At 32.6% G+C, this 23,706-nt stretch overlaps 1 protein-coding gene across 1 annotated transcript in view; it reads left to right on the plus strand.

Moving 5' to 3' along the window:
* The window catches only part of LOC118187971 (regulator of G protein signaling 7-like), a 434,333-nt gene that overhangs the window by 193,694 nt on the left and 216,933 nt on the right, over window positions 1-23,706 (plus strand). The window contains exons 3-6 of the mRNA XM_085818561.1: window positions 7,709-7,759; window positions 10,813-10,919; window positions 20,182-20,233; window positions 21,768-21,909. Of these exons, the coding sequence (XP_085674687.1) occupies window positions 7,709-7,759; window positions 10,813-10,919; window positions 20,182-20,233; window positions 21,768-21,909 (352 nt within the window). The remainder of the gene's footprint in view (window positions 1-7,708; window positions 7,760-10,812; window positions 10,920-20,181; window positions 20,234-21,767; window positions 21,910-23,706) is intronic.

A 23,706-nucleotide genomic window follows, 5' to 3' on the forward strand; every position in this document is an offset into this window, starting at 1 on the left:
TATTTCTATAATAATAACAATAAATTTATTTAATATTAAACATTTTTAACTAAAGCAAATCTCGAATATACATTTATGAGAAACAAATTTAGGAGGTTACTTTTAAAAATATAAATAGTACTTTAGTAAATATATACAAGATATATATAAAAAAAACAGAAAAAGTAAAATTTCAATAATTTGAAAATAACAGTAATATGCTGTAGCAAAAATTCAGTAGAAACAGTAGCATAGTAAGTAAGTAAGCAGTTTTAATTAAACAGTAGCACGATGTGAGTTTTCACTGAAGCGCATGGAAAGACTGGGAATAGCTTTAATAAGGAAAATCTAGTTTACTTACATAGTTACATTTTTCACTACAGGTACAGGTAAAAGTATTGGGAGCACCAGATCTTCATTAAAGATTGTACAGGTATAGCTCCCAATCACTAACCGAATAGAGCAAGGAGGGAAGGACGGAAGAAGAATAAAAATTGATGATAGTTCTTTAGAGGGATACGTAGAAGTTTATTATTAAGAGAGGAGGACAAATAGGGAGAAAGGTTATTAGAAGGAAAAGAAGAAAACTAGAAAAAGGGTCCTTAGAAGCGTTACTGTGTAGTGGGTAAATCAATTATTAGCCCACCGGATGAGACCAGATTTCCAAACATTGTACAGTTGGGAAAGAATGAAAATCTAATAAAACAAGTTTTATTCTAACCTAGTATAGAATATATCATGTGTCAAATTTATTCTTAATATAGAAAAAATATATAAAATAATACAACAAGATAATATATAGAGTAATATATACAATAATACATCAATATACATACATATATAGAATAATACATACATTTTTCACTACAGATCATTTTTCAGTTTCTTAGAAGTTCATATAGTGGCGCATGACAGTTCGTAATGGAAGTAAGATTAAAAACAACCAATGTGACGACCATCCTTTATGATAAGGATCTTTAGAGGTGACTTGATACTCTGTAGAGTGTCGAAAGAACTTTAATTTCTGTCACATGATGACAAAAATTCTTTCAAAATGGCCGGAAACGTTAAACGATCTCTGTACACCAGTGACTACAAATAAAAATGTAATTAATCTGGCAATTAAAATGTTCATTATTAAAATAAATTATGCATTTTTCTATGGATTTGCATGAAAGTCTCATCGCGCTATTGTCTATACGTTTGTGTTACTGAATTTTGATAATTATTGAATTTGTAATTTTTAATACTTTTAATTCGCTTTTTAACATTCGTATTTTTAAACAGATACGAGAGAAATTTGGCAGATACAGTACATAACTAAAACTCTTGAATCTTGAGATTTATTTTCTTAAATTTTCTTTATATAATTATATGAAAAGTAATATGGAGAGGATCAATAGATCAGATGTTAAAATAACAGATTTCAATAACGGATCAGAATTTTGCATTTTCTAAAAATCCTTATAAACCAAAGCACTTATAGAGGATAGAGGATTATTGCGTTAATAAACATAGCACGATCATGAAGCAAATGTTACCCTTCATAAAATGGATGAGGACTCGATGAGGATGAGGACTCGATGAGGATATAGTAAAGATACGGAAACCACTGAAATTGCAATAATCGCATTATTCATTTAATAAACAATATTGATACGCATTAGAATAGGGAAAGAAGCAGGCGGCATACCAGAATTTCAGCACTAGGTTCTATAAGCATGATCTCACTGCTTATCTGTACAACTCTAACTCAGTTTTGAAGTAAGCCACCCAACAGAACAGATCTAAGCGTCCATCATTCTTCTTTTTCTACCATCTATACATTCGGCAGGACTTTCAGTTCGCCAATATTTTACGTGCACCCATACCACACAGACACTATTCATCATGCCCCTTCCATCATGCCCCTTCCCTGAAATTCTAACCTGGACCCAATGACATAGCAAAAAGCATAGCTTATCATCAAACCGATAAACGAGATGCAGTTGGACATAAATTGATTCAATCTTTCAAAAGTTTTGGGTTAAAACACGTTAGGTTCCTGATTTTAAGATCGAAAGATCTGAGTGAGGAAAACGTGATAAGATTCAATTTTCTAAATATAAATTTCTTACGAGATTTGTGGAATTCGAGGATTCGAATGTTCCAGGGCTATGACCATTATTGTACCGTTTTCCTTTCTAACTCTTTACTTAGATCCATTTCTGTGTTATATGACATCGATTTCAGTTGCAGAACCATGGACATCAAGGTAGGAAATCGCATTGTAAACATGTAAACTACAATTTGGGTAAAGTGCAGAGTTGGGTAAAGTAATAATCATCAAATAAATAATACACAATTGACCAGAAGCAGTTTTAGTATCTTCAGTGGCCTAGGCGACTAGTATAGTTGATCCGTATAAATTAAACATATCCATAATGTTACGAGAAAATATCTTTTCAGGGGTTTTTCTAACTGTAGATCGCTGGACAGGAAATGGTTACCAAAATAAGGGTTGGACTGTGAAACAGGCGTCGTCTTCAGGAAACGGCGTTTTCATAAAGATTTCTTTCGGTGGTGATTTGGATGCCTTGAAGAGAAGGTTAAGAATGTTTCTGTTGTAGGCGGCAGCTTTTGTATATAAGTCTTGACTTGAAGATAAGTGCCATTTATTGTTATGTGGCCCCTTGATCTGTGACGCAAATAGGAGATGCAGGCAAATGTATTGTTCATTGTTTTGTCGGGGTGTGATGTACTTCGATTTTTGTTCCCAGGAAAAGAAACTTACTTTGAGGTTTTTCTCAGGCTTTTGTTAGAGAAAGCTGTGCGGCGGCTACTCTCGTTTTTATGCGGTTATAATTGGCTCGGTGAATATTTACTCATTTTAAAAAAGTGAACATTTATTCGGGAATTCAGTTCCCAGATTAGGATAAATTGCATTCGTATGTTTATTTTGATCTTAATAAGTTATTTTGCTACTTCGGAAAATGTATAAAGAAAATGAATAAGTTAGTAAAGAGTTTTAAGCTTATTTAGGATAATTGTTTCTTTAAAAGACAGATACAATTAAAAATTGTAAACAGAAATATTTAAATTGAACCTTCGGTACGTGTGATTAAGGCTGTACTAATATTGTAAAACTGTTCTTTTGGGTTTCAAATATTTGTAGCTGTACTCATTGTGATAATGTTTCATTTATCTTGAGGATTAAAAGTACTCACTCTATTTTATCGAGTCTTATTATTCACGTTTTATTGCGCCAATAAAAGCTGATAACACAGCATTAAGTAAAAACAAAATTAAATTGAACAAAATTAACTCCGCCTTAGGACGAGAATGCCTTAGCTGGCCTTCTAGAACCCGGCGCACTGGGCGGCTATCTACGCGACATATGCTTAGAGTAATCCTTGCAATCAGCGCTCGTTATAACAACCATTCATTGTAGAGGTTGCTTTTACACTCACGTCCGAATACGAAGGACTGAATCAAATTATGGATTGGGTAAGTAAGATGAGTTTAAGTATTATGGAATTAGAAATGATTAATGAAGATAAAACTGGAGCATTCATTTAATTAGGGAAATTAACGGAATGAAAAATATGATGAACTATCGAAACAAAACTGCTGTAGACGTAAATAAGAATGAGGAAATAAAAAGCGTGGGATAAAGAGATAATAAGATAAAATAACGAGGTTATTTTAAAGCCCGTGAGCGAAGAAATTTATGTATATGAAGAAATAAAAATTAAGTCAAAAAATTAGGAATTTCTTAACTTGTAGGAAAAAGAAATTTGTTGCCTGGCTAGGGAACAAAGAAGTTTGAGTACTGGAGAAAGGAAAATTTGCAAGAGGAAAAAATTAACACCTCTGGTGAGACCAAAAAGGAGACGTTTTATAAAACCTAAAACTAATAGTCTATAACGTTAGTGAATATCATCTTTAATGATGAGTCAATAGATAAATTGAAAATTGATTGCTGTTGTGATGGTGCGTGTGTACGCTCGTTATTTAGAATAAGGGTTGGCAACCGTGAGGTATCACATCGAGTAATCAAAATTCCACAAGAGTGCCCGAAAGATTTTTGAAAACGAACACATCCAGCTAGTTGGAAATCACACATAGCAAAATTATATATAAATACCAAGCGCTTTACTAACTGATTTTCCCATGCAAAAAAAGTCCTGTGAAAACGAAATCGTATATGGAGTGTGCTCGATACAAAATGAGAAGAAGGCTTGTTTCACAAAGAGTTTGCGTAGCGTAAATTGCAAAGAAGTAAGTTTTAAGTATAGACGGAATTATAAAGAAGACTATCAAGCGCTATCTCTACACTGATGTGTCTTACACAACAAGACTGAGTTTACTAAATAAAAACTACTTAGATGCATAAGCATTTCAAGTTTAAATGGATTCTATTACGGCACTACGATCTAGACATTTTGCATTTTATATTAGTTTTATTTCACGCTGTTTTAACTAGGCCTTATAAGCTGACAGAATAGACTTTTATTTGAAGACAAGACTTGCTGATTTTATCATATATACAAGATTCTAACATATATAGAGAATTTTACTGACTAAAAGGATCGTAAAATTGATGGAAAGAAAGGGATGACAACAGAATTCGAATAATCTCCTGAAACAAGAGTGTGCCTTTTGGTGTGTTGAGATAAGAAATTTTTAACTGCTTGATTAATAATGTTGGGTGAAAAGCCCCTGTCAGTAGCTACTACTTTTAAATAATTTAGTTCTAAATCAAGACCCAATTTTGAGGAGCAAACTTTGATAATTTGATTCAGTGCACAGAAAACATGCTAACTTTTGTTTAGTCAGATGACATGATTTGAAGTGTGGTAGAAGGCAAAACGAGGAAGGTTTATGGTAAACCGAAGTAGTGAAGTTGAATGTGTTACGTGTGACCAAAATATAGAGGAACGGAAGAGATTTGCATGTTATGAGTTCAAAAGTGAACTGAATAGCAAGATAAATGGAATTCATTGTTGAAAGAACTTTATTTAAATCATCTTTATTACCGTCAAAAAGGGTAAAAGTACCGTCTATGTAGCGGAACCATACCGGGAAGTTTAAAGTCCCGAATAATTTTAATTCATAATAATGCATGTAGCCAGGATGGGACTGAGGGGACTTCCCATGGCTAATCCATCAGTTTACTTGTAAAACTTATTTTGGAAAACAAACTGAGTTTGTTTCAAACAAAGTTGAGTGAGGGAAATTAGTTCATTAATTTCGACGCAGGAGAAATGAAATTCATGGAGTCTGGTTTCTAGGCACCTTAATGCATCCTCCACGGGAACATTGGTGAATCATGATTTTACATCGGAAGAAACTATGAGTAAATAAATTGCTAGGAGAAATGCTTTTAACTTTTTTTACAAACTCTATTGAATTTTTATGGTGTAAATGTTACTATCTAACAGAGCTTAAAATCTAGAAACTAAATATTTAGCTAACGGGTACGGGGCAGTGACTAAATTTAACACAATATGACGGAAAGGAATATCACTTTTCTAAATTTTGGGAAGAGCATATAATCTGGTACAATTCACAACATATGGGATAAGATACTGTTTTAATTTGGTCGAAAGGATTTGTGAAGATTTGATCTCAGTTTTTATTTTTGAGAGGTCCGAAGGTGAATAGTCTTTAGGGATCCGATTATAGGGTCCTTCGTTTAAGCGTTTAGTGACACCATCGATATAAGTGTTCTTGTCTATAACGATTATCTGGTCACCATTGTCGCCTTTGAAATGATAATGTCCGGGTTAGAATGATTTCGCGCATTGTAGCTTCTTCTCTTGCATTTAGATTTGGTTTCAAAGGTTTGCTGTTGAATTTCACATTATGAGCGGTAAGATGATACATCTTGCAATGGCAAGATTTCGAAACATGTAAACATGTGAATGTAAATCACTGCAGAAAGGAGAAAATCACTGCTGCATTATTGCAAAATTCCAATTTTGCTTCTGTAACACACTTTTATCAGTATTACCCAAATATCTGACAATAACTTATGTCAGAGAAAATGAAGATCATTTACAGAATATGCAAAGATGCTTTTTATCTATCTTAAAATCATAAATGTTGAGTTATTTTGAACAATAAATATGTCTCTAAAATTGAAGAAAATTATATCCACAAATTATTTTTCTTTACCTTGCTAAGTCTTTAAAATTTGTACCTTATGTAATTTTTATGAAATTCACTTTTTTCAGTTTAGCTTTTGCGATACCTTCATTGTAATTCTAATAAACTTCATTTGAGAAATCATAGCATTTTCTTTTCAAATAAAAACTTTAAAGAAGCGTTTTCTTTAGCTAGTTTTGACATTTATTTTCCAAGTTCCTGTGTAAAAATTACATATTTTACTAATATATTAATAACAATCTGTGCTGCATTTAACACATCAACCACCGCACTGAATCCTAGAAATCTCAGTAAAGCTACCATTTTTAAGAAATAAATTGCTGGAATGACAGCATAATGGAACAAATTTTTCGAAAACCAGTTTTAGCTGACATTCGACGGATGTCTCTTGTGTTTATTTTTTAAAGATAATGCTCATTTATCTTTACTTTTACAAACTATGTCTTTGACGTATTGTAAAGTATTGAAAAATCAATGCGTGTACTGTGTTTTGAAATTGAGTTTCTTACTGTTGTATTCTTTAAAGCTATTCATTTATTTCTTTTGTTAGTTAACTATCGAAAATTGCAGTGCTCACAGAGAAGAAATATCTCAAAGTTTTAACGGAGCATGTATAAGAAAAAGGAAAAAGGACTTTGTGAAAAAAAAGGTTAAAGAATACGCAGGATATGAAGAATGGAATCCAAGCAATAGATTAGGATATAAATAAGTAATCATCAGGATCAATGTGTAATCGATAGGATTGAATATCCAAACTATGATCATAAAAAGCCTTGCATCTTCAGGAAAATCAGTGACGAATAATATATTGCCCAAAGTTAAGGATAGAGTTCGATTTTTAACATTTTTCTCAGGTGCCCATGTGAATTATAATTTTAATAAAATATTTTTTTAAATTTCAGAGCACCCTGTTACAAATAATTCATAATTTCAGACTTGGTTGCATAATTCAGAAATGTCACTCTTACTATGGTTACACGATTGTAACATGGTAAAAATGACATGGCAGTCAGTGTTTTAATAAATTGTGCAGCATATGAATTACGATCTTTTGAAATAAAATACTATTATATGATTAATCAACAACATATAAAAAACATAAAACTGAACACGATCACTGTAATTGCTAAATATTATGTTTTAATATACGTGATTTTTAAAAAATTTTTCGTGGAATATATATGCGAGTAAGGATATTTTATTGTGGAAACAGCTGAAGCATGTAAAATAGAAGTATTCACCATAAGAGGATTTTAACTGATTGAAAAACATATTAATACATTCTTACCTATAAAGCTAACGGAAAACTGATATTTTGTGAATTATTTATGACCACCAAATATGCTTCAGACGTTAAGTAAGTCTCTCAATTAACTTATTCTAAAGACTCAAATAGTACTGGATATACTGATATGAATTTTCAGATTTCGATTTGAACTGCTTATTTTCCAATCACGTTGTTGGTTAATGGACTTAGAAATGCTTATCTTTACTTAGTATCAGTTAAAGCTTGCTCAGCAAAAATTTCTAATAAGCTATTTGTTAGTGAAATTTCAATTTAATTTCTTTTTCATTATAGGTTCTGATTTGGTGGCATGGATGATGAGACATTTGGAAATTGAAGACCAAAGTAAGTAGCAAAATTCTTTATTTTAATTCATAGTAAATAAACACTTTTGACCGCTAAAACTGCTACGCCATGCAGGCGGCATATAACAAACGTAAGATTTGCATAAAAGGTAATACATGCTGGGATATGAAAATGATTAGAATTCCAGAGCATAGAGACAAAAGAAATATGTGTAACGCTATCTACAATATGTGTAAATGGGAAAACTGAAAAATGGTTTCTTATTTGTAAATCGCATTTGAATGTTTGTTGTTTTTGCAATGGTCGTTCCTATCAAACTACGGCCTATCGGGATTGTGGTTTATCGTTCCGTGACGCTGCTACTCGTGTTGTTTAGGATCCCATGACTTCAGGCGAATAAGGAATCGATGGATCTAGGAGGGCCATACTGAACGCTACGCAAGATCTCCGCGGTCTCAGGCCACTAACGCCTGAAAGGACAGACATGTTCTCCTATAAGAGTTGCGAGATCGTACAGCCCCATCATGTACCTTGAGTAAGGAGACTGGCTTGTGCCCAGGATGAAAAGTATCCAAACTGACAGTTGGGCGACATCTGTAGCAACGAGGATTTACAGCATGGTGACCATGCTGGCCGATTTTCTTGATACTATAACAGAGACAGACGCGCCTACAGTGGTGCGACACTGGACACAGAACTGGCACAACATAAGCGTCAGACGAGTTCCGGTTTTTCGTATACCATTATGATCGACATATCCATGCGTGGATGTACCGAGCAGAAAAACAGTTTTCAGCTTGTATTTGTCATATACGACTTCAGAACCTGGCTTGTTGGTATGGAAGTGCCAGAGGGGTACACATTCTGGTTACCTCTTGTTCGCGTAGCCGATGATGTGTACAGCCACCGTTACATTTCTGACGTGTTAAAGCTCGTGCCTGTGTCCTGTATTCGAGGCCTAATCAACGGCAAATTTCAAGAAGATACTACACGTCCGCATAATGTCCGTGCTCTCCTGATCATCTCCATACAGAGGTTGATCGACTGTTATTTTGACCAGCATATTCTCCTTATCTCTTGCACATTCCAAACGTCTGTCATGGCTTACCATGGCACTACACCACTCGCCAACCACTAGGATTGATGAATTCTGGCATAGACTCGAGACCGCGTGGAAGGAAGAACCCGTATGTGTCATCTAAGCTAGATTCCCAGCCAGACTATAGTCGTTCTTGCTGTCAGAAGTGGTAACTTTGTATACTGAATTCTGTGGATATGCTAAACCTGTATATTTTGTGTATACCTGCACACTGTATTCTATTTACTCCTTCAGACTAGGTATGCTCTAAACCATTTGCAAATTTAGTCATGTCTTTCTCTCATTATGCTATATATGCACAATAAAGAATCCTGCTATTTGCTTTCCTTCTAGTTATAGTTATTGTAATAGCTAGCAGTGTATAATGGCCATGTTAAGGCAGTTAGTAATTTAAGTTAAAGTCTAAATTTATATTTCTAAATGCCGTAAGCATTATTTTGTTAAAATAATTTGTATATATGTATGAAACTTGCAAGACTTGGATTTGACTGCCAGAAGATGCTAACGTATATTATTTATTTACCGTCAGATGAGCAGCTGCACCGCCTTCAAGCCATTCAGCTTTTATGCTCAACTGATAGAATCATCTGCTAACTGTGTTGTTATATATAAAATTCAATAAAGTTTTAGAATTTTGATAATTGCGCAATAAAAATTAAATATCAAGAAATAAATATATAAATACATAAATAGAAAAAATAAATAAAAATTAAAAATTTATAATTAGATAAATTCAATGTTGTTATATATGAAGTTAACATAGTATTAGAATTTCGAGAATTATATAATACAAATTAAAAATAACTAAATATATAAATGCATAATACCTAAATAAATATGTAAGTAAATGAAACATAAATACGTAAGTAAATACTTAAGATCATTACATATTTTGAAAATTATCTACATAATGTATGAGAATAATAGAGGCTAAGAATATAAGTATATTATATTATATATTACATTGGCATATAGTATATTATATTGGAAATATAATATACTGTACACGCTAGCGTATAATACACGCTAGCTATATTATATTGGAAAGTTATATTTTCCGGAACAGTATAGTTCCTGTTGTAGTATAAACGAAATTAAAGTATCTTTTATTCCTTTGGGGTAACGCGGCACTTGTGCAAAACACATTTTAACGGAGAAGCGTGGGATTTCGGCTATGATCTGGAAATTAACCAGGTCTTCAAAATGACATATGTTAGTTCTTTACAGATCGCAAAAACGAGCATGAGCCAAAAGTCAAAGTTATTTTGATTGTTTTCTTTTGTAAGTTATGTACCATCTAAACTAAAATTGTGCTATGGGATTCAATGTAAGTGATGCATACTGTGTAAAAGTACTTGTTCATTTGGGTAACAAAGGCAGAAGAGAGTACTGAAGAAGTCGGAAACGGCTGGAATATGCTTTAAACTAATGTTTTCAGCAGCAAGGTCATGTCATGAACTGTTAGAAGTGTCATGAACTGTTAGCGGAAAACAGATTTCTTTTGTGTCACAGAGCTATAAGTTGTTTATAAGATTTTAAACAATTTAAATTCTGGCTAATCCGTCTTATTGAGAGGGTTATACAGGGTCGATATTTTGGCACAATGGATGCTACCCAAAACGATGCAATGGAGAGCCTACGACAGATACCAAGAGAAGAATTCACCGGCGGTTTTAGAAAACGCAGGAATACTAGAGAAAATATGTGGTAAGTAATATGTCGTAAATCATTACGGCGGGTCATTGTTTTAGAATTCGAAGGACGCCCGGCTAGCAATTTAGAGATCCGGAATCTCGGTGAAGGCATGATGAATTTCCATGTTTCCAGCTTCGATGTAAACACAATGACTCTATAATTGTATATAAATCTGATCTTAGAAAATATTTCGCAATTTTCAATTGAACAGAAGAAATATCATCTGATGATCTGATTTGTGAACAAAAATTAGCATTTTATAATTGCACTGAATTTACGGAAACTTCTTCAATTTCAGCCGAAGCCCTCCACATGGCCCATTTAATAGCAGCTCATGGCTACTTTTTCCCAATTGATGATCATGTTTTGACTGTCAAAGCAGATGGAACCTTTTACAGATTTCAGGTATCATTGAATTCGAATATTATTGGCTTGTTAACAAATATACAGTTTGAAAGTTAGCGAAATTAATTGCCTTACGTAATCTCATGTTTGCTTAAGATTTTAAGATTTTGGTAGCAGCTGGACTGCAAGTTAAAATAATGGTTGCAAAAAAAATATTTACGATGTGTATACAAATTTAAAATGAATTTTAAAGTAAAAGCCACTCAAAATCTAGTTAGTTGTGTGCTGAAAAATAGCAACAAATGTTGATAATAATGCAAAATAAATTAAATAATTTTAAGTACTTTAAAATTCATCCCATTTCCATTCGCTAAAACTTGCAAAAACAGAAACATAGTGTCAAACTGCATGATAGGTGCTGAAAATGCTAAAACGAAAAATGAAAAGGAAAAAGAAATTTGTTTCTTCGCTGCGTCGTCATCAGGGGGTTCCTACAACGAAAGAAGTAAATACATCAACCTGTTTCTGAACCAGCTGTAACAAATTAAAGTTTAATGGTTAAAGTAATTTTAGTCTTTGTCAGTTCGACCCCGACAAAGTGTAGTAAATAGTCAAAAATGTTACAAAATTATAGCAGCAAAATCATAAGCAAGCTTAGAACAGCTTAAAATTAATTATTTTTGAGCAGAGCAAGTCCAAAAAACAAATCATACAAATACAACCAATCGAACATATCGAAAAGATATATCAAGGGGCTGGAGTAAAAAATGCTTTGCAAAATTATGGCATTAAAATCATAAATAGACAAAAAGTTTAAAAATCTAATAAAAATTACTTTGTCTTTAAAGCGGACCAAGAACAAAAAACAAAAACCAAGCAATCCAATAAATGAAAAAATTCTAACAAACGAAAAATTTGATCCAAAAAGCATACAATAGAAAAGAAAAAAATTAGCTTTTAAAATCTGTAACAATAGATCAATAAAATTTTTAAATGAAAAAACGTTATTTCGATATGCTCAGCAAAAAATCATTATTGTTAAACCTAACATGTGCTAAGTAGTGAAAAAAGATTAACTACGAATTGTGAAATTTGAATATGGCTTATTACAGATATAACATGCAAAATATTACGATATTCATGAAAGAGAACTTTTGAAATAAACTCAACGGTTCCTACGCCAGATGAATTCTAAAAGAATATTTAGAACAATATTTTATTCTTGAATATTACAAATCAGAAATTTCTCTGCCCGTGCTAAAAATAGACCTCAAATTATCTAGATTAAAAATAGTAAAAGACTCCAAAGCCAGATTTTCTTCAAATAATTTCATTAATGTTAAATAAAATAACATACTTAATTAAGTCAAAGTACAGTTAGAGCGCCTTTATTTAATTTCGTTGTATCTACTCTTGAAAAGTTTAATGGCTTCGGTGTCTAGAAAAGCACTAAAGCACTTTATATAACAGCATGATTTTGCTTTAAAAGTGAGCTTTTATAGGATATTGTGTCGCTATGAGAAGCACTTAAATCTGCATTAAGGAAGTTATTAAGTTCTTTTTGTTTCTAATTTTCTAATCTCCTAACTTAATTTAATCAAGGGGAATTAGATTATTCCATTACCTGAAAGAATGCGTGAAAACGTTTGTGTACAAAACTGCGAAGTGTTTCTTCAATAATACTTGTTTTTCTATACTCATTCAGTGGAGGAAGAGAACTAAAATGTTCCTTTTTTTAAATCACAATGTAGTGTAGTAAGAAAATTGTCTTAACGTTCCCTGTTGCAAAGGAACTGAAGATTCCGATGTTTACTTCTAACGACCAGAGCAGTGATACGATGAGCTGAAAATTCTGAATTCAATCCCTGGCAAAAATCATACCTCTTTCAGTTTTCTATTTTCCTAAAGCTGGCACACGAGCTAAAACTGTGAGTAATATTTCATTACTAAGCTTGGATTTGGTGACTAAACATTTGCCCATCCGGCTCCAGTTGGTTTTAGGTTTTCGATGTGTAGAACGACTGTGAAGTAATTAAAGGAATAGTCCCCCTAGTATTCATGCTGTGAAACCATTATCTTCCTGATCTAGTTAATCGCAGGTCCGAATCAGATTTTTCAAGAATCCTCCCAGTCTGATTTTATCTCCGTATCTGGTAGATAGTAATTTGTCACCACACATCGGCTGCCTTGTTATAGATTGCCAGCCATTTCTTCAACAATTTAAATTAAATAAATGTAAAGAAATAAAACCATTGCTTCCACCTTTCCTTTAAGGGTCAAGGGTAACCTATCGATGCGATAATTCCAGTAACCATGAGTTCTCAACGGTAATTACTTTTAATAAATTTAACTAATTAATTTTATGTACAGATTTTCAATAGCCTGAAGCTGGATCACCAAATAATAGTGAATTATATGACGACACATATTTTAATTATTTTTCTGTACTGCCTCGCAGTTACCTAGAACGAAAAGATAATTTAAATTTGACTATTACCATGTTTATGTTGACACAAACAATAAGTCGAGTAGGCGAGAATATTAATATTTGATTCCGTTGTGCCTTAATACCTAAAATTGGGTAAAAGATAAATGTTGACTTACCATGTATAATATCAGAAAAGAAAGCGCAATATATTCATTTATGAGCCACGTATTTATTCAGTATACAGTAATGTTATAGTGGAAATTTTGATATATATTTGATCACAAAATACCTAGAGAACAAAAGTTACATAATCATATTCGCATAGATCTTTTAGCTGTTTTCGGAACGAGTGTAGAGCCCAACTGATGAACTTCAGTCTGAAACTGGAATAGCAGAAACTACAGAAGAAAAGGGTTAAAGTACTCTTTATTAAACCTTTGAAAATTTACAATGCGTCAACTCGACGCTAACAAATTTCGCCCCTGCTTGGGCGGTAACTGAAAATCAATTAACGAAACTAAAAATTTGAAGATATTAACAAACGATAGAACTAGACTACAGGGCTCAGCGAGATCCCGTAACTTAAACCCCCTTCAAAGCTAGTGGCAACAAATAAATGCAATTAAGCCACTTGAACCAGCAATAAGCAAACGTAGCTATGGCAGAGGTTGTGGCTATATCCTAACTCTCTCTTTCTCCTACCGACACTCGGCTTTTAAATACTTTCTAAAAAGTAGAAATTTGCATTCCTTCACGCGCACTACAACATTTAACTATTCTGGCACTGACAATTAAGGGATTGAAGGCTTATAGGAAAGTTTTTTTTTTAACTTAAACTTTAAATTGTCAGTCAAAATAAATATAAATCCCTGCACGAGGAATATAGAAATTCAGATCTTCGAACTCCAAACTTAACGATTTTTAGCTTAACATTATCAAGAAATTATATCGAGAAGGCACGCAGAGAGGAAGAAAGAAATTCCTTATGTAAGTTTACATCAGAAGAAATTGCTGCGTTAAATATTTGCTTAGTAAAACATGAATTTGTTGTAAAACATTTTAAAATGAATTGAGTACGTTTAAAATATACTAAGCAGCTTTAATTATAAATTACATATTTGCTGTATATTATAAATTACATATTTACATATTCTGGACAATTTGCCCAGAAGGACTACTAATTTCGTTTTGGCATTTTGCGTTGATTCACTACAAGCGTTGTTTCACTTTTCAAATTGTTGCCACCAAATATTATCGGCCTGTATTATATTTAAAGAAACTAAATGATGAACAATCTGCCTAAATGTATGTATGTTTCTGGCATTATGATAAAACAACGGTACCTAGAGCCATTAAATTTTGAATAACGTAATCCTGCTGCGAATATGGGTATCTGGAAGCCCAAATTTGGATTTTGTTTTATTATCGATTTCGTATTTTGTAAAACTTTAACGAATGTTTGATTAATAAACTCAGGGATTTCGAAGCGAGCAATGGCAGAAAAAACACTTCTATCTCCAGCGCGCGAGAAAGTTTCCGATTTCTGAGAAAGGAAATAGGAAATATTGGAAATTCTAAAGATATCCTCATTTTAAAATTATTTTGCGATATTGCTCTTGAACGGAATTTTATGATTTAAGTGCGAAGAACATGATATTTAATAAATAAAGGTAACACTCAAAATGTTTAAAAACGCGCCTTTGGACGTAATTTAAAATCTGAAATGTTTCACATTTTTTTATGTTACTTTCTGCACTTTTTTATATAACTTATTTAATACATGAAACTTTGGTAGAATGGAGCTAACTTGCTGAATAATTTCCTCTTGGCAAAACAGAAAATTTGCAAGAGCTCTATAGATCGTTTAAATGAACTTGAATCAATATAAGTGTAAAATGTGCATTGTTTTAAGGTTTCATGTCGTCTGACTCTTTCATATACGTTTCCAAAACTTCTGTCGAATTATAAGCCAAAGCATTAATTTTCAGAATTCGAACAGCAGAATTCTTTACTGAACGAAAATGGCTGATGAAAGCAATTATGAAATCTGAATCAGTATTTTGCGCTTCACATACGAGGAATGATACTTCACATACGAGGAATAAATTAAGGGAATTATACTGATGGGAAAATACCATCAAACATCATGAAGGCACCTGTCTTGTAAATTGAAGTTATAATCATTCTTTTTCAAACAAATCTTGCTAATGATTCCTAATCAAATGAGACCGCATCCATTTTCCTTTCCTTTCAGTATTTTGATAAGTACGATAATTAAGGATGGTATTTCATCGACTGGACATCAATACTTTTTTATGCATCTAGCAAGAATTATCAGAGTTCAGTTTTGGAAATATGCCTTACTGCATCATTCATCATATCTGATTTCCCTGTACAATTTGCCTTAAAAGACCAAAAATGTTATTTCAAATATCTATGAAATACGACTTTTCAACCACGACTGTGAACAAGCAATATATTCTTCAGCATGTTTTCATGAAATTAATGTTATTTAAACTAAAAACCATTTTTTAATTTTTACATTGAAAATGGTAGTGGAACATTTTAAAGAAACAATAATTTCATGCTGGTAAAGAAATTTGTTTTGCTTTTGTAAACATTGTACTTTTATTTCTATGAATTTATATTTTTTCCCTTTTATGTGAGTAATAAGTCAAATGATGAAATGCGAATCAATGCGTCTTAATATTGCATTGTCTAGTTTTTATACATTTCCAGAAAATGACGAATTTCTTTTTGAAAGTGAATGCGTGCCTTAATTTATATCATTTTGAAAAAAATGTGATGTGGACACCACATAACTTTCTTGTATGGCCAATTAAATTATGCACATTTTTTGATTCACTTTATTTAAACGAATTTGCTCGAATTATTCTAACTTAATTAACCGATCTCTCAAGGCAATTTGAAACTGACACCAAGAATTGCTAATTTTGAAATTAAGTCTTCCGGTCAATTTTATTGTACGGAAGTCAAGCTTCTCTTAATTTTATTTTTTCATACGAGTATAAAATGTTCCTGTATATAAGTATAGGAACCAGAAGACCCCTATAAAGTTAGATTTCGTTATTTTTCTAATATTTTTTTTTAATTTAGCTTCACCAAAACATGAATACTTTTGTCATTTAAAACATTTGTGTAGTTGGAAGTATATGACTACGACCAACGATCGCCGGGTAAGGAATAAAAAATTGAAACTAAAAGGCCGGGGTAAGGGGGTATATATATATATATATATATATTCACCCCCTTACCCGGCCTTTAGTATATAATATATATATATATATGTCATCGAAAGGTGCCAAACGTGTAACGTTGGCAGTAACAAACGGATGCATATACATATATATATGTAATGATATTTTTAAATCAATTGATTAAATTAAATTCTAATCATATTGGTTAATGTGTTGGCGATTCTCTAACTTAATTTTGGAGAAAATTTAGTAAAAATTTAGATTTTCGCCAAAATTTAGGAGAGAATTCTCGAACTAAATTCTCTCCTAAATTTTGGCGAAATCCTTTCTTTAGTATAAATTATATTAACCTGTTGGTGCCCGCCAAATCGCCAAACTCATAAATCTGTCATATTACATAAAGTTCTTAAGAACACTCCTGATGAGAAGATAGCGTCACCACGTGATTTCAATTAATATCGCTGATTGGATGAGCACCATGACGTACACATATCTATAAATAGGGCTTCTCCCCGAGGTACAGGGAGAACGCTTGTGAGATGGATGCTAAAATAAACGTATCACTTTATATTCCAAAATTTGTCTCATTCCTGTTGCCCCAGCTGCACAACACAAATAATGTATGAGAAAGTACATTTCACATATATATATATATATTAAATGTATATATTCCTTTTGTACTGCCGATTCCAATGAAAACGGGAGATGCACATCTAGATGATATATCAATTCCGCACACAAAATTTGAGCTTAATTTGTTTTGGGAGAAACATTCCTTTATTTTGTCTGTTCATACAGATGTCAAGCAAAATTGTCTTCGAAATGGATTCTAGAACGCTCAAAATTAATACTGCTGTTGAAATATGATACACGTAATTTATCGCGATTCCAGTACTTCCTTTACTTAGTACATGAAAGTAAAAAGGACTGTTTTATTTTATTTTGGGAAAAATAATTTCTTTTAAAAGGGGACGCACGCCTTATTTATTTCTTTTTGAAAACAATAACTTTCAATATAAAAATACATTCATATATAAAAACACATTCATATATAAAAATACATTCATATATAAAAATACATTCATATATAAAAATTCATTCATTATATTGCTTCCTTTCTTTCAGAATATGTATATGTTATTGTCAATCCGAGTAATTGGCTATTATTAATAATATTACGAATTTTGTATACATGTCAATAATTTTAAGTGAAATTATATGAGAAACTGTAGTATCTTTTTTTAAAATGCAACATAAAATGCTTGAAAAAAGAAGCTTGTCGGAAAAATAAGGTTACAGAAGCATCTATTTAACACTGAGATAAATGCTAAATTGGTGAGGTTTCGCCAAACTTACGATGGTTATGGCGACTAATTTCTCTCACCAAGTTTAGGGAGAAATCGTAAAAAGTCGCCAAACTTGTCGACCATTTGGATCTGATACCTGTGTAACTGTGCTTGGTACTGTAACTGAATAACTGTAATTGATCTCTATCTATAACTGTTCGGAGTACAGTGGAACTTCGAGACACGAGTTTATTTTGTTCCAGCATTGAGCTCGTATAGCGAATTTCTCGTGTCTAGAAACAAACTTCCCCACCGGAAATAATGGAAAGCCAGTTAATTCGTTTTGCACACCCAAAAATATCAACTTAAAATTCAATTTTTCTAGTAAATAACACTGGTAAATAATACAACCGGAGCTTACCTTTATGATAGCTTCCGACACCGACTTTTTAACTGCTTCTCGTTAATCCACACCAACAGCAGTTTATGGGAGTTTTCGACGGTGTTTGGAAGAAACGGTAACTTCTTTGGCTACATCAAGTGTCTTAATTTCTTCCTTTTTATTCAGAACAATGCAGATTATCGATGTCGAAAGACCGTAAGTCTTCGCCAATTCCGTCACTCCAAGCTTATGCTTATCTATGACTTCTTTTTTAATTTCAGCGGCCATGGTTTCCTTTATTTTCTTTACGGCACCGTCTGAGGGAATAGTCTTCTTGGGAGGCATCGTGAAAAAATTATTTTCACGTTAGGTTCCACTGTACTGAGATCTATGGGTGAACATGGCCAACACTTTCTAGATTGTCACATCGAGAGATTCAACGATACGTTGTTGACTTTGCTGCTTAAATGCGCTTTTCAATACGTTGTATTCAAAGTTCTCAGTAGTTTGAAGTGGTAACTACAGATTGCGCACCGTCATGCTAAGAAAAGATGTACGAATAGATTTATGGAAAGCTCCAGAACCGTAAAGCTTTTCTTTTGGTAACATTAATTTTATCATTATATTATCGGTTCTGTGCGCCTTCAGTCCATTACAGATCCGTATGCACGCAACAATAATAATCAAGTAAACTTGTTGAAGTGAATCATTTGAGAATTTATAATATGAATCAGATGTTATTAATAATTTCGAACAATAAATTTAATACCTTGCAATGCGCTCAGTTTGAGATTTACTCATATAGTATGTATTTTAGTTTAATATTTAAACCAAATTTGAATTCAGTTTGTCTGTTGTTTTTGCAGCACATTATTAATTGACTCATCAAGCCGGAAAAAAAAACACACAAGATTAATTTCTTTTGCGCTATGAACATTCGCTGATGAAAACCATAAATAAATTTTTGAAGAGGTAGTAATACGGCTTATCTCTTCAACCAAAACCTATTCTTAGAATAAATTTTAATAAAATATTGAATTAATTGCTTTCTTCAAAATGCTTCAGATCGCAAAAAATATCCAAAAGTAAAACATTGGCATTCTTCATTCACAAAGCCGCACATAAAGCAAAAAGATCAACTTCGTAATACGGTTTTTTTTATAACTTTGCGACTCATTTTTAAAATTTATAACAAATAAATTGCGCAAACAATACCAAATTTCATCGAGGTGAAATACTACTTATACCTTAGTCAGAGTATAAGTAGTGTAGTTGACGAAGATCCTCAAACTAACAGACACTGGAGACAGCCAGAGAACATATTTAGCAAAGCCGTGTAAGAAACTGCCGCGCGGGACTTTATCATGATACTAGAGTGAGTACCAAACTAACACGTCATCCGCTCGTCATATGCTTACTGTTCATTTTAATAGTAAATTTTGATTCACATACTCCACTCCTGTTGTGTCTGGTCTTTAATTTTGCGGGATACTTTGACTACGATATGCTATCAAATGGTTTTGACACTGCTCTCTGCCTAGGTAAAAACTGGGTAACTGTCTTGTTGGGGGATGTTTGATTGCATTAATTTTATTCAACTGTGGCATCAACCAGCTTTCCAATACATCCAAGCCTGTCTTCTCAATGACTGATAAATATCCGTACCTGAAAAACTATATACGTTGAATATTGTGAAATATATGAAAAAAATCTTTTATGAGTTTATTTCAGTGTAATAAAATTTGGTATCTCCAGTATAGTTAATTTGTTAAGAATTTTTAAGGTCCTTCACGAAATTAGAAATAACCCAGTATTATTATTTTAAGCAAGATTTTATGTTAGTTGCTGTTTTTAAAATAGATTGTCCTGAAATAAACATATTGAATATTTACATGTAGACTTAGAGCAAAATTATTCTGACGTATATTTTATGCAAGCATGCATAGAATAGCTAAATTCATTCACTGATAAGAATGTGCTGGCTCATTTAAATATTTATTTCTTTCAGACTCCTTACTTTTGGCCTTCGAATTGCTGGGAACCTGAGAACACAGACTATGGTAACTTCATTTTGAAATTTCTATTTTATATTAGATTGTTACACAAAACTTGAATCCAGAGTGTTCCTAAAATTTGTTTTTCGAGTTACAACGTAATGCTCGAAAGTTAGAATAAAACTGTGTCTTTTCAGAACGGAATGCATAAAAAGTTATTTTTTTTAAAAATTGTATATGCACGTGATATACAAACTAAAATTGAAACAGAAGATTATGACAACATTTACTGTTAACGGATATTTTGCCGCATGGCCCTTCTACTTTTCTAAAGCTTCAAATAGTCAGCTAACTTAAGAAAGCCCCTTTATTTAGATATTTGGAGTACGTGGTCTTGATGATGATATTATTTCTGCAAAAGATGAGTTCCTGTTGTGTTGTTGAAGTGACTTATCTCAGTTCTCTGTCAGTAACATCAGAATGAGCCCATGATATTCATCGTGTCAAGGAGTGCAAGATTGCACCTGTCTTTGGCAATAGCCTTGAATATCATACAAGTGATAAGACTTCGCGCAGTTCCGTCCTAATTTCGAAGGAGAGCATCTCGGAGGCATGGGTCTGAGGGTCTTCCTCCGTCTTATCTACCACCAACTAGCACTCTCGTTCCATTTCGCTATAAAAGCAACAAAAGCTAATTACTCAGTTAAGCAAAAATACTTGAAGACTGTCTGCCTAAGAAAAAAGGTGTTTATTAGAAGTCATTCAAAAGATTATTACTTGCGTTATTACGTTATCAATACAAACTTTTCGTGGCTTCAGTTAATCATTGTACTGAATTATTCTTTTCAATACTTAGTTTTTGAATTCTTTAGAAGTAACAAATTGAAGAAACTTGTTTGACTTTGAATCATAATAAACAAGATACTCGCTTTTGTAGCGTGTAAAGTTGCTTACAGTATAAGAAAACCTGCACTATGTGGAGCAGGATTTTCATTAATTTTCATTATTAAACTAGCTTGTTAATTACAGCAAGCCATTCGAGAGTTATCTGCGTTGGACGAACAGATGCTTTCATGGAAGTCTTTTTAAGTAAAGCTGTTTATTATTTACCAAAAATGAAACAGGAAGGAATTACAACTGTTGAAATCAAAAGCGAAATTAATTATATTGTTGTTTTCCAATTACTGTATTATTTAATTGACATGTATTAAAAACAAAATATGAAAACTTTTTACACGTTTAACAATTGTTTAAACTGTAACTGTTTAAGTAACCGAAACAGCAGTAAAGTAACTGTTTTTATTCTTTTCAAAACCTTTTTTTAATCAAAAACTTAAATGGCTACCTTTTGTGATCTGAAGACTCTTGTGGAGAACTGATTAACCCATGAATTAGATAAATTAACTATTTTTAAAGAAGTTATTTTTTCGCTTCGGGTATTGTCGACGAAATGTTGCTGTTCCTAATTGTAGTTTCCTACGTTGACCTTTTATTCCGTGTTTCAAAGCTTCTGCTGCTTATTTTTCCAAATAAATTTCAACACAATCATACAGTGTGTTCTGAATTCATGACTTATTCATAATCTTTCTTCTTTCTGCAGCCGTATATCTTTGTAAACGGACCATGCAGAATAAGACTCGACTAGAACTGGTTGATTACGAGGCGGAGAATTTGGCCCGGCTCCAAAAAATGTTTTCCAGAAAATGGGAATTCATCTTCATGCAAGCGGAAGCGCAAGCCAAGTAAATGCTTTTATTATAATCTCGTTCTGTCATAAAACAATGATGATGAAAAGGTTTTTAAAAATGAAACAAACGTCTGAGTAATTCTAAATGCGAGCGCTTGTGCGTCAAAAATACGAACACGAAATAAATTACTGCTTAGTTTCTTTCTTCTTTTTGGAATTTTGAAGAAAGGCTATACTTTTTCACATCGTTTACTCCCGTGTAATCAGCTTAATTGATTATTTGAGCTTTTGTGTACGCTTTTTTCGAGCTTTTAATTTATATTTTATCTTTTTTAGAATGATATTATTTCGAACTTTATCGCATTAATTAGTACTGGTTTGTTTTCTGCATTAAATAAACGATGTGATCTTCTCGTAATCCCTTTGTAATGGATTGAGTGCACACAGAACCGACGATAGCTTAATAAAATCTCCCCCCCCATCAAAAAAGAACACCGCTTTACGGTTCTATATTTTGCACAAAAGTACTCGCTCAGTTTTTCTCTGTAAGACTGAGCACGATCAGTAGTTACCACTTTAAACTACATTAATTCAGTGCATAGCGCATCCAAAGAGCGAAACTCGCACGGAGATCTCTCAATATTCCGAAGTGAGCTCAGTCCTGAAAAACAGAAAACCGATGTTCTTCCCGGTCGTATTTAATTTTTGCGTGGTCGTTCAGAAATTTCCAATAACTTCCGTTTCTCGAAATTACTGGAAAGCATATGTTACAGTTGCATATAAGGACCGAAGGACCGAATACAGTTACCGTTACGTAAACATTTAGACCAATTACAGAGGGACCTTGGCGACATTTGGAGATTTATATTTAGAAGTATATTTTACATTCTAAAGTCCCTTTTAAATTCTTCAACAGAATTAAATTTGAAAATTCAAAACTGAATCTGTGAGGACAATTTTAAATATTTTCCTGAAACTTCGCTGTGACGTTTCTTTATATGTATTCTTGCAATGCCGCGTCGTAGGGAAGGAAATAAAAAACCAGTAGTAATATCACTGCAATCAAAAACAAAACATTGCTATAAAAGTATTTGAAAATGCTGAGTATTCTTCCTTTAAGTTATCACTAGAGCTGGAGGTTTCCTACGCCAAGAGAAAACAATGTCTAAATGTCCATGAATGTCCACATTTTCGGAGTTTCTAAGCTATATCGTTCGGCAAAAAATAAGCTGAACACCGCGTACGAAACATTTGTTTCTTGACAGCCATAGTATAACTAAATTAGGCTTATTATTTAAACTCTGATTAATTATATTTAATTTTCTACCTACGTCATATTCGTTCGAGACAAAAAGAAGTACTGTTCGAGACAAATGGGATTATTAAACCTGTATTTTGAATATTCGTACACTTGATATCAAGTTTGACAGCTGTAATAGAAGAATATACTTAAACTGTTCACCTAAAATATTTCATTTATTTTTCGTATTGATATATAGGTAACAAATTATATCACTTATGCCCGATAAAATATTTCTCGTTGTTTGTTCAAAGAGAACAGATGATGGCGTAAAAAGCAAAAGCAGCACATTTTTAAATGTACTAAAATTGTTTAATACTTATTCACTTTAATCTTCTGAACTGTTACTTCCGTCAATAAGCACTTTTTCCCGTTTAAAGAGATCTAGGCTTTGAAACACATTGTCTATACATTCTAGAAAAGAAAAATATGAACAGGTAATATTCATGAAGCGCTGTAAATTGTTATTTAGGTAGGTACAGCTTTTAGAACAGATCTTTGAAATAAAAGTTTCATAAATTTGCGTATCTGACTGCAACTTTATTGATTCCA

This window comes from Stegodyphus dumicola, chromosome 6, assembly GCF_044657685.1.
Source record: "Stegodyphus dumicola isolate Sdum_Otavi_A_Nest chromosome 6, ASM4465768v1".
Taxonomy (NCBI): Eukaryota; Metazoa; Arthropoda; class Arachnida; order Araneae; family Eresidae; genus Stegodyphus; species Stegodyphus dumicola.